A 10,929-nucleotide genomic window follows, 5' to 3' on the forward strand; every position below is an offset into this window, starting at 1 on the left:
AAAACAGCACAGGACAGCATCAAAGTACATCTTCAGTGTAAGTTTTTTTGTGGCATCAGATTTTTCTCCTCCATAAGATGTCCATGTATCACTTCATTCTCACTTTCTCTTTTTCAGATTTTCCTAAAATCTCTCCATCCTCCAGCTGTACCAGGACTGATGTAACTGTGTGTTTCTGTGAGGCTGATGGGAATCCCTCTCCTGAACTGGAGTTGCATCTGTCTGGACGTCCTGTCACTAACTCTTCAAACACGTTCATCAGTGAAGAGCGATTGAGCAGAACAGGCTTGAGGAGCTCCATCACTCTTCATCAGTCTCTCACAAACACATCCACTCTGCAGTGTGTCAGCAGAAACACTCATGGCACTGCAAGTCAACTCTTTCAACTGCCTTCATCTGTTGCATGTAAGTTTCAGTTCTGTGATTCATCCTATAAAAGACAAATTGAACATGTTAATGTAAAAACGTGTAAATTGTAAATTGACCGAGCTAATCTCTTACTTGTCAGATTGTTCCTCTTTCCTTGCCATTATTGTTATTTTGTTGTTTAAAGATTATGATGTGTCTTTCTTCAACTTGTTTTACTGAATCAGTTAATCTTCAGTTGTTTTCCAAACACTCATTTATTCTTCTTTAGGTTTGAATCAGCTCTCTGTGCTGATTGGAGCTGTTGTTGTTGTGGCTTTGGTGGTCATAATGATGTGTGTCATCATATATACATGTGTGCGGTAGGTGCATGACACATATTAAAAATTAAGAATGATTGTAAAATATGATGAAGTAAAATAACAATTGTATCGAAGTGACTAAAAAGAACATAATTATCACCAGTGGCGGATCTAGAAAATTTTGCATGGGGGGGCAAAGGGGTGGCAAGAGGTCTTGGCAGGGTGGCAGGGGTACATGGAATCCCTATATATGAATTGCTTTAAAGAAAAAAACACAAAAACACTTTTAAACTACAGAAGTTATTGTTTAATCATGCCCTTACACACTACAACGTTTTTTAATTCACAACACACACACCAGTTATGTTTAGACTACTTAATTCTATTGTATTTGTTATTTCCCCATTTGTAACCTGGTTTCATTGCTGTGATATCTGAGAGGAATTGGATTTAATAGGACTGCTTAGGCTTAGCTAATCAAATGATCGATCTCCTAACTGGCACTGTATTGTGTGTTGTAACGTAACAGCCCAAACTAAAATTGGGTATTTTTATTTAAAGTAATTAATTAATTATTAAAGCGATTTAAGGGAATAAAGAAAAAGAAAGGCTTGTTGTATTAGTGAAATAATTGTAACTATTTGCAACTAATATTTTATTTTTAATTTACATAAACGAATCAAGGAAATTATAGCATATTTTCAATTCAAAAAGGCAAAATTTAATAAATAAATAAAAAAAGTTGAACTGTTCTATTGTAAAACAGTCAAATATTAAATTATCTACTTACATTTTACCAGGCATTTGTTAACTTATATAATAATTTTGACATTGATGAGCTAGACCGCTGAACTTTTAGTCTTCATAACAACAAACAGAGCGTTGCGTAATGTAGTGCATCAGAGCAGCATCAATAATAATATCAAGTGAATCTCTTATCTGCATCTTAAGTTTATTGCCAATAATAATGACAGGTTTGCGAACGTGAACTCGGTGAGCTCGCGCAAAACACATCTTCAGCACAGCGACTCATTTAAACGCCTCTGATTGGCCGATGTGATCAACAGACATGTCTGTGATTGGCTACAATGCTCAACGTTGCAAAAGCACGTCAAAAGTACCTTTAATGCAAAGGGAAAAATATAAATAAAAATGTAATATGCACTGTTCATGATTAGTTAATCGCGGCCGCTGTAATCTTATTCACATTTGTTTTTCTGATGAATTGTTTTGCTCTGTGAGAAAGACAAGTTAACAAAATATTCGTGGCTTTACTAAAAACTCTCGGGGCTTAAAGGCCATCTTTCAATATAATTTTATAACTTAATTTATACAGAATATTGTATGAAAATGTAAATTTAAAAAGACGTACATAAGAATACATATGTTTTACAACACCCACGGGCAGAAATTAAGGAAAAAAAGTGCCTATTCTAAGCTACGCGCCAAAAAACCGCCTTTTCCCAGAGAACGCGTCATATGACGTAACGACAGGCAAACATAGGCGCTGCAGCCCTGGTTCTCAGTGTGGGTTTACGTAGTCTGAGAGGTGGAAACAGAAAATAGAGATTGTCGTTATCGTTATTATAGTTATAGTAGGTTTGAGTTGTCACAATGGTGAATTCTTGTGTTTGTTTTGGATGCAACAACTCCAACTTGTCTGGCCATCGGGTCCACCGATTTCCAAACAAGAAACACAAAGATTTCCGTGCTAGGATACGTTTCGTCCAGGCAAAGAGAAGCAATTTCGCTGCTTCCTCGTTGACTAGACACACGGTGGTATGTGAAAAACACTTCACACCGGACAGCTACAACCAAGGAGATCTTATGGAATTTCGCATGGGATTTCGACGAAAAGAGTGGGTTAGGCTGGCAAATGGAGCTGTGCCATCGGTGCATGCAAGTCCACCTGCAAAATCTGGCGGGAGTGAAGAGTCTAACGTTAATGTTAGCACTAGCAGAGAATCTGCGCGTCGAAAACGGGAGCTTTGCACAGTAAGTCTTATAATACCATATACAAATTGTTGCATCGAAATGTAGCTCTGCATGTAATCTCTGCAAATGTATTTTTCTTGACGTTATAATGGATTAGTCTTGGCATGGCACGAAAGCCCGCCTAGCTGCCGTCAGCTTACTCTTGTTACACCCCGTGAGGCTGCACATGAGCCTCCTGCCACTTATTTTATTGAGCTATTAAGACAGGGTTCCAGAAAATTTAATTTTTTTTAATTACAATTTTATGTGGTCGCATTCGCATATTACTACTCGATTAAATTCACGCATGAATTTTCCTGCATTTAACTTGTTTTAGCGCCCGCCAAATTGATTTTTTTGTCCCGCCAAAGTCTTATTTGATCGGTGAGTAATGTAGATGAAACGCTGCCCTTGTGACAGGGTGCATGTTTGACTGAAAGAAAGAGCGCGCACTTTTCACCGTCTCCAAAACGCATCCAAGTAATTCTTTACAATATTAGTTTTCTTAGTTAAATCGGATTTGCCTTGGTTTTCTTTGACTAATCGAAGCTGGTATCAACAAGGCACATGCAAGGGAATGCAGCTCGGGACTAACGTACTTTAAAAAGATTTTGAAAAGATTAACAGTCTTTTAAATAATGCATGAATGGGGGGTTTTCATGAAAGGACTACATTTTTTAGAGTTCAAAGTTGTGATCTCGGTCTGTTTTCAGATTATGGGAGAGAGTGCTGCCAGCAAAGACGGGGCGGGTGCAACTGCCACTTCAGATCCTGATGGAGATGGAGACATCTCTACAATGGACCCTGAGCCAGAACTGGTCCATCGTGGATCACAGTGCAACATAAGATGTTTACATCGTTCATTAGGTAGTTAGCTTATATATCTAGCATTCAACATACATGCCATAAACAATCACAAATAAGGATTACGTCAAAAAATTTCATGATCTCCATGGTTACTATTTTGTCATTTCCACTTTTCAGACAGTAAACATTAAAAATTAAGAACTTCATAATGTTAGAAAAATACATTTTTACTGGGTTGCATTAGATAGTGCATGTGTTGTTACCAATGAATGTACAATTGGTGAACAATTATTAAGATGAATCTCTTTCATCTAAGGTGTTCAGGTAAAGCCTCAGATGGTGGATGTGGGGACTCAAACCGAAAGGTTTGAGCATCGCAGATCAACTCCACTGGCCAGTCCTGAACAAAGTGATGATGAATGGTCATTTTCTGATATTGTCAACCATTCTGGTGATATGTCATGGAGTCCAGGGGAGGAGATGTTGAGAGAGTCCTCTGAGGAGGAACCAGAAGAGCTGGAATCTCTCAGTGACCCAAAGTAAAAACCTTTTTATTAATGGAAACTGTTTCTGATGTCATAGTCAGAATTAATGAGTGTTTTCCTTTTCTTGTTTTCAGTGCTGTTGACAAGTTCATTGTTTGCCAGAGGCAGTTGCTGTCCTTGTTCACAGTTTGCCCTGCATGCTGTGGGGAAACCCAGGGACGCATAATGCACCCGGAAGGAACTTTCATAAAAGTCAAGCAGGTAATGTCTTAATTGTCAACTGTCTATGAGGAGCTGAATTATAGTCTGTGAATGTACAGTATGTATATTCATTATTTGTGTCTTAACTATACAGGTTTTTTACTGGCTCATCTTAAAGCTGCTTGAGTATTGAATCTTCTATCATCTTTCAGGCCTGCGGAACTTGTGGCTATGAGCGTTACTGGCAAAACCAAGAGAAGGTGCATCGAAACATGCCTGCCTGCAACCTTTTACTCAGCGGTGCCATCCACTTCTCAGGTTGCATGGCTACTCAGACAATCAGGATGCTGAAGCTGTTTGGACTGCAGTGCATAAGTCCCGGCACTTTTTTCCGCCATCAGCGCTATTACACTATCTCTACCATCGTGCAGGCCTGGAGGAATGAGCAGAGTGGGATCATCAGGGAGTTGAAGGAGACTGGGGGTGGATTGATCCTGTCTGGTGACTGCAGGTAGAATGGTCCAGCTCACGTCACTGATGTAGAACAGGTCAATGTGTTTTTGCATTAACCTATAAATGTAACTGTTTTTGACGTTCTTAGATCAGATTCTCCTGGACACTGTGTCAAGTATGGTAGCTACTTCTTGATTGAGGATCGAATTAACAAAGTTTTGGATGTTCAGCTTGTCCAAGTAAGTTGATGTCACACAGAAATCTTGTGTCTGATTTAGTTACTGATATTACAGTTACTGTTCAGTAATAATCAGTTGGTTTTACAGAGCTCAGAAGTCCCAAGCAGCTCTTGGTGTGAGCTAGAGGGTCTAAAGCGGAGTATGCAGTTCCTGATGGACCAAGACATGCAAGTTTCTGCTCTGATAACAGACAGAAATCGGCAGGTAATGATGCTAGGAGAGATCTAAAGCTGAACAGCATTGACAGGCACAGCATCACTCAAAATCAATTCTATAAAATCAATTTGTGTTTTAGGTGGCCAAGTGGGTACGTGAGAAAATGTGTTCAGAAGGAACAAAGCATTTCTTTGACGTCTGGCATATTGGGAAAAGTATGTATTGTGATGTTGGTAGTTCTATATAACAGACTTGTTTTTGTAGTTAAATTCACTTTCCTAATAATTAATTTGCTCTGCTCTGTTTGTCTGCTCTGGAACAGGTGTACAGAAAGCACTGGATGCTGCTGCAAAAGAGAGGGACTGTGAGGATCTGAAGCTGTGGAGGCCTGCCATTATCAACCATCTCTATTGGACCGCAGCTTCCACCCCTACAGGAGATCCAGATGAGATGCAGGCAAAATGGCAGAGTATGATAAATCATGTACAGGACATACATGAACACAGCTCTCCAGCATTTACCAGCTGCGCACATCCACCGTTGTAAGGAGAGGCAAGAAACAAGGAGTGGCTGGAACCAGGTACAACATAATAGCCTATGTTAAAAGATGTCAAATGTTTTGAGGCTAAACTTTTTTCAGTGCTTGTAAATTTTAGTTTGGTTTTATCAATACGTAACCCCATGTGTACTAATAATTACTTGTGTTATGAAATGCGAGAGATTATATGACAGAATACGTTTTATTCAGGATCACCAGCAGCCACTAAACTGGAGAGTGTAGCTGCCAGGAAAGCACTGGTAAAGGATATTCGACAATTGTCACCTCAGCATCAGACATTCTCCCTGGAGGCCTACCATTCCCTTATTCTGCACTTTGCTCCCAAACACACTGGCTTTTCTTTTCTTGGGATGTACAGCAGGTAGTGTTATCACTTAAAAGTATCGATACTAATAAAATTAGTTTTTTTTTTTTTTTCAATTTCAGGAAATTATGACAGAATGAATATGGCTAAAAACTAATGCAGTCTTGTATAGCAGACCAAAATGTTATAGATTGATAACAGCATTACATATTGTTTGCAAAAAAATAATTGCAAAGATGAGTCATTGCCTTATACCCATTTGAACTGAAAACATTAATGTCATATTTCTGTTGCATTTCACTGCATTGGGTTAGCTTTGGAGACCTAATGTTTTATCTACTTATCTCGTACAGACTTCTCTTGGCAGCCCTACATTTCAATAGTAATGGCAACAGAGATGTAGCGCGTACTAGTGAGGGTGAGGTACGCTACGCTGTTCGCTACCCACGGTTTCGGAAAGGTGGCTGGGTAGTCCACCCCATCAAGGAGACACCATCTTACGGTTAGTAGTTTCACTTAGTTTTTCAATATCTTTTTTGTGTGAATCTATCTTTATGCGAGTCATCCATGTTACTAAATGTTTTCTAAACATTTCTCTCCTCAAGGATACGCAACAAATCTTATGGTCTCTCTGGTAGAGGAATACTGCAAGTCACCACAGGCCCTACAAGAAAGCAGTGCCGTCTTGTCCTCTGCTGCACCACCCCCCCCTCACCTCTTCCGTCCAGAAGGTTGCCAAGGATAAGGCAGTCAGCCTCCATCTCGCACGACACTCACGTTTTAACATGTAATAAAAGATCAATTGTACCAGTACAGTTTGTTTCACTATGTATTTATTAATCGTCTTCCAAGCGGGGCCACTGGAAACCTTTGTATGTTTGTCCCTCCTCTGCAAACTGCCTCCTTATTGCTGACACAACACATGAAGGTATGGCTTTCCTAATGTTCCTGCCTATTATTCCGTACGCCCAGCGGACAACCTGCCTGTATGCTGTGTATCGAAACTGCCTGTGGTGTAGATTGGGACATAATTACATTTTGATCATACCATGTTTTCATAGTAAACAATTCCAATGGTAAATATTGCATGTCCTGTTGGCTGATATTCTACTGTACTACACAACACCAAAGTTGTTTTTATAGGAAGTATATGGAAACCACTGAGTTTAAAAACCTGCTTAACAGGATTTACTATTTTGGTGTAGAAAAGCTGTTTCTTTGAATTGCAGTGTGAAAAAATTTTTGCTCAAAACCTACTCTGGTCTGCTGGCTTGAAGAGGGCCATGCTCCTGTCTGAAGTTCATGTATGCTATCTGCAGCACAAAAGGATTCAGACAGGATGCTTCAAACCCTGGATGGAGTGTGAGGCAGGTAATGTCTTCTGGGGGATCTAGGTTTTGGACAAGGGACCAATTGGCGTCGACCTCCCTACAGCACACACTCTCCACTGCTGATGGCATAGCCTCACATCTACCACACAAGCACCTGTTAAACAAATGTGCTAAGATAAACTCACTCTCCTTCCCTCCTTGTAGCTCTAATGGTTGGTGTAAGACCTTGTAAGAAACGACATGTAGACTACTTACTTCCTAAAACTTGGGTAAATATGCACTGTAAAAAGACACACCCCCTGTACAGTATAGGCTGTCAATTAGATGCATTTATCTGCATGCCTTACAACCAGTATCCCTTCACATGACAATAAAAGATCCTTGTTACAATGACTGTATTTACATGAACAGCATATTCCCGTCCTAGCCGGAAGACTAACCGCTTTCATACACGTACTCCACAGTACATGTGAGCTCATTTACATAATGTCCGTCGGAAATACTAAGGTGAGTAGTATAACAGCCGACTAAGTTCGGAATTCCAGCTGTCCGGTTATGTTGTTTAGATATACGGCCCAAACGCTTGACATCTGCAGAAGCAGAACATGCGGACACCTAGGTCTATTAAAAATCAGTTAGCAATTTCTACAAAATTTCACATTAAACTGTGTTGAATAGAAATGCACAGAATTTCTATCCCTATCCAGACTAGCTGACCGTCACATATGTAAGCTATAGCCTACATCCTACAACATTCATTTAAAATCTGGGATCTAAATTAATTATTTTAAGACACATGTTGCTGGCATAAATGGTGACAATCTACATGGATGCTTGAAAAACAACAAAGTCGACAGCAATATTGCTAAATATGATTTATTAAAAATACTGCAATGTGTTAAACATGGAGACGTTAGCCACAATTGGCTTTAGCCTGTGGTCACTCACCAAGACACCTGCCCAATTCTCAACCGATTCTCCTCACACCACAACTCTATCTCTCTCCTCTGTCCATTTACCCTTCCCCTTAACTCTGCCTGACCCCTCTCTCGCCTAGGCGGCTCGTAATTATACGGCAATGGCCCATCGTAAGAGTTGACATTTATCCCTACTGCAACCTCTTCACTGTCTGACTCCATTACGAAGAGACGATGTTTACCGGCCGTTGCGTCACTTCCGATCAGAGCGTTTTCACAACGGAAGTAATTTTACTCACAATTTCTTTTAAAAAACTGTTTTAATGCACATTTATGATTAATTTCTTCACGCAAGTCGAATTCCTACACTATTTATCTACACGTTCATTCACAGGGATCTTCAACTTGAAAGATAGGCTTTAAGCCCCATTAGCCCAGCCCTAGCGCTGCCCCTCAATATTTTATATTTTTTATTAAGCTGTTCTTGTCTTTACTAAAATCAAAATCAGGCTAATCAAAGAGAAGAGTGCTCTTACAAATCACGAGGGAGCGATTTGACCGCTGATTTTGCCTAACGTAATAGACTCGCTGTTTTTGCTGATGCTGAATCGTCTTTAGCATACAATACATTAATTACAAATTTAACTTTAAGTTAAACGTGTGTTTAAACTACACCTGGGGAAACTCACTTCACCTTCAGAGGATCTGTCCGGGGCAGTTCAGTCTCTGGTTGCAGGGCCACCGCACCGAAGCAGACTCGCTGTGTGTATGAGCCAGACTGAGTGAACGCCGCTCTGCACGTTTGAATCAGGGACGTAACTAAGTATTTGAGGGGCAGGGGGGGAGGGCGAATAATACATTTAAAATTAAAAATTAAATTGTTCACTTTTGGTAAATGTATTGGACATAGTGGTGGGTTGTTTTTGTAAGTACAGTTTTTGGATCATTAAAGTTAGGGGGGCAGCTGGGGGGGCAAGGCTCTAGAGTGGGGGGGCACCTGCCCCCCCTTGCCCCCCTGTAGATCCGCCCATGATTATTACCGAATAGGTTTAGCATATTACGATGACTTGGTGTATTTTATAGTGTATTGACATACTGTATATTCCCAATAAAAGGGATGTACACAGTTATAGCAAGATAAATATTTATACAAAGCTGGATTTCATAATATAACACTTGTTGTGAAATATCATAAGTGTGAACAGAGAGCAAACTTTTTGGAATTCTAAAGGCTAATAAACAAAGTCTGAAGCTAAAATACCAGATTCTGTGTCCATCATACACGACTTGATTTTCTGTGAAATCTACAAACTGCAATGACTGGGAGAACCCAAATCTGCAGACTGCTACTGAACTTCGGCTACTAGCATCGACTCGTTTAGATGCAGGTTGTTAGATGGCAAATCAGTGCAATAGTGCTGTAGTTTATTATAGCCTTCAAGCAAAGTTAATACTTATAAAAAACAAGAACATGCGTTAGTCTTATACAGTGGCCCTAAAAAGCACTTGGATACTAAAAATTTATGAATATTCTAGCATTAGTTGTCAAACCAAGTCACATTTATTACTAGGACTAGCATGCCTATCAAGGCCAAGAAGACTGGCCAAACATTAGTTGGTGTGATGAAACTGTGGTTAATCTGTTTGCATGATGCATCTATTTGCTAAACAAATAAATAATAATAATACTAGTAATAATAACTTTGACAAGGTTGTTGCAAAGTATATATAATTTATTAACATACCTATTATTATTTTTAACTTGTATATTTTTCCCCCAGATTGTCCACTAAGCAAAAGGTGAGTCTTTTATTTCATAGTGGATATGTTAATGCAGCATGATGATGATGATGATGATGAATTGAAGAGTGTTTCTGTTTTCAGGCTCAGAATGAGGAAGCAGGCACATATGCGTCTCTTCAGCTTTCTGCCCCACCCTCTGAATATGAGACTTTGAACATTAAGAGAAGAGACACATAATAATCAACAAATAAACGTCTGATTTCCTCCTTTGTCTTCTTCAGTCAGCTGTACTTTCAAGATTTCTATAATACTTATATTTTCACATGAAAGACTGTATGTTTTAGTATGCTGTGTGAGCATGAAGACCAAGAAATACTAGCAGCAGTTTATGAATGTAATTACTTTGGAAATATATATGTTAGTGGACTTTGTTGTATGTGTATGCATTCTAGTTATTGTTTAATACAATATAACTGTTGTATGGACTGTTAAACTGATAACAAATACAGTACTTTTTTTCTTTGCCTTCTAAAATAATTTTTAATAAATTTTAAATGCTTTTTTTTCCATTTAATAACTCATACAGTTCATTTTAAACTTTCTGCTGTTGACAAAATATGATAACCATAAATAAATGTAGCTGCTGATATAAAGAGAAATATCACTGCTCTTTAGCATATTCTCATATGAACCAGTATATTCTAAACATATCTAAAAATCATTTTGAATCCCATTTGATGATGCCAAATATAATCTGTAAATTAAAAATTGCAAATGTTGTATAAAATGAGTGTAAATCATAAGTTCACAGACTTTTCTGACATACAGTATGGTGCAGAAAAAGTGATTTACCTAGTTTAATCAATTTTAAATACTTTTTTTTTCATTTAATAACTCATACAGTTTATTTTTAACTTTCTACTGTTAAAGATGATAACCATAAATAAATGTAGCTACTGATATAAAGAGAAATGTCACAGCTCTTTAGCATATTCACATATGAACCAGTGTATTCTAAACATATATAACAATCATTTTGAATCCCATTTGACGATGCCAAATATAATCTGTAAATTAAAAATGGCAAATGTT

The 10,929-nt window shown here is 38.6% G+C and overlaps 2 protein-coding genes and 1 long non-coding RNA gene across 3 annotated transcripts in view; all 3 read left to right on the top strand.

Moving 5' to 3' along the window:
- Positions 1–732, top strand: part of LOC132099013 (sialic acid-binding Ig-like lectin 7) — a 64,588-nt gene extending 63,856 nt beyond the window's left edge. Inside the window, exon 6 of the mRNA XM_059505375.1 lies at positions 638–732. Within this exon, the coding sequence (XP_059361358.1) occupies positions 638–732 (95 nt within the window). The remainder of the gene's footprint in view (positions 1–637) is intronic.
- Positions 733–2,442: 1,710 nt separating this feature from the next.
- On the top strand, positions 2,443–5,359 carry LOC132098578 (uncharacterized). The gene is made up of 9 exons (XM_059504643.1): positions 2,443–2,663; positions 3,356–3,509; positions 3,766–3,988; positions 4,069–4,195; positions 4,348–4,646; positions 4,737–4,827; positions 4,915–5,031; positions 5,123–5,134; positions 5,306–5,359. Exons 1-9 carry the CDS (start codon positions 2,496–2,498, stop codon positions 5,357–5,359), a joined length of 1,245 nt encoding a protein of 414 aa, XP_059360626.1. The 5' UTR covers positions 2,443–2,495.
- Positions 5,360–5,524: 165 nt separating this feature from the next.
- LOC132099016 (uncharacterized) lies at positions 5,525–6,301 on the top strand. Its single transcript, XR_009423009.1, has 3 exons — positions 5,525–5,563; positions 5,732–5,903; positions 6,200–6,301. It is a non-coding gene; the product is annotated as an uncharacterized LOC132099016 (long non-coding RNA).
- Positions 6,302–10,929: the final 4,628 nt, after the last annotated feature.

This window comes from Carassius carassius, chromosome 22 (assembly GCF_963082965.1).
Source record: "Carassius carassius chromosome 22, fCarCar2.1, whole genome shotgun sequence".
Taxonomy (NCBI): domain Eukaryota; kingdom Metazoa; phylum Chordata; class Actinopteri; order Cypriniformes; family Cyprinidae; genus Carassius; species Carassius carassius.

Bases quoted from the DNA above. Each gene is read 5' to 3' on its own strand.
- LOC132098578 (XM_059504643.1), top strand. From the start codon at position 2,496: ATGGAATTTCGCATGGGATTTCGACGAAAAGAGTGGGTTAGGCTGGCA. The intron at 3,989-4,068 runs GTAAAAACCTTT...TCTTGTTTTCAG, and splicing joins GAATCTCTCAGTGACCCAAA to TGCTGTTGACAAGTTCATTG. The intron at 4,647-4,736 runs GTAGAATGGTCC...TGACGTTCTTAG, and splicing joins ATCCTGTCTGGTGACTGCAG to ATCAGATTCTCCTGGACACT.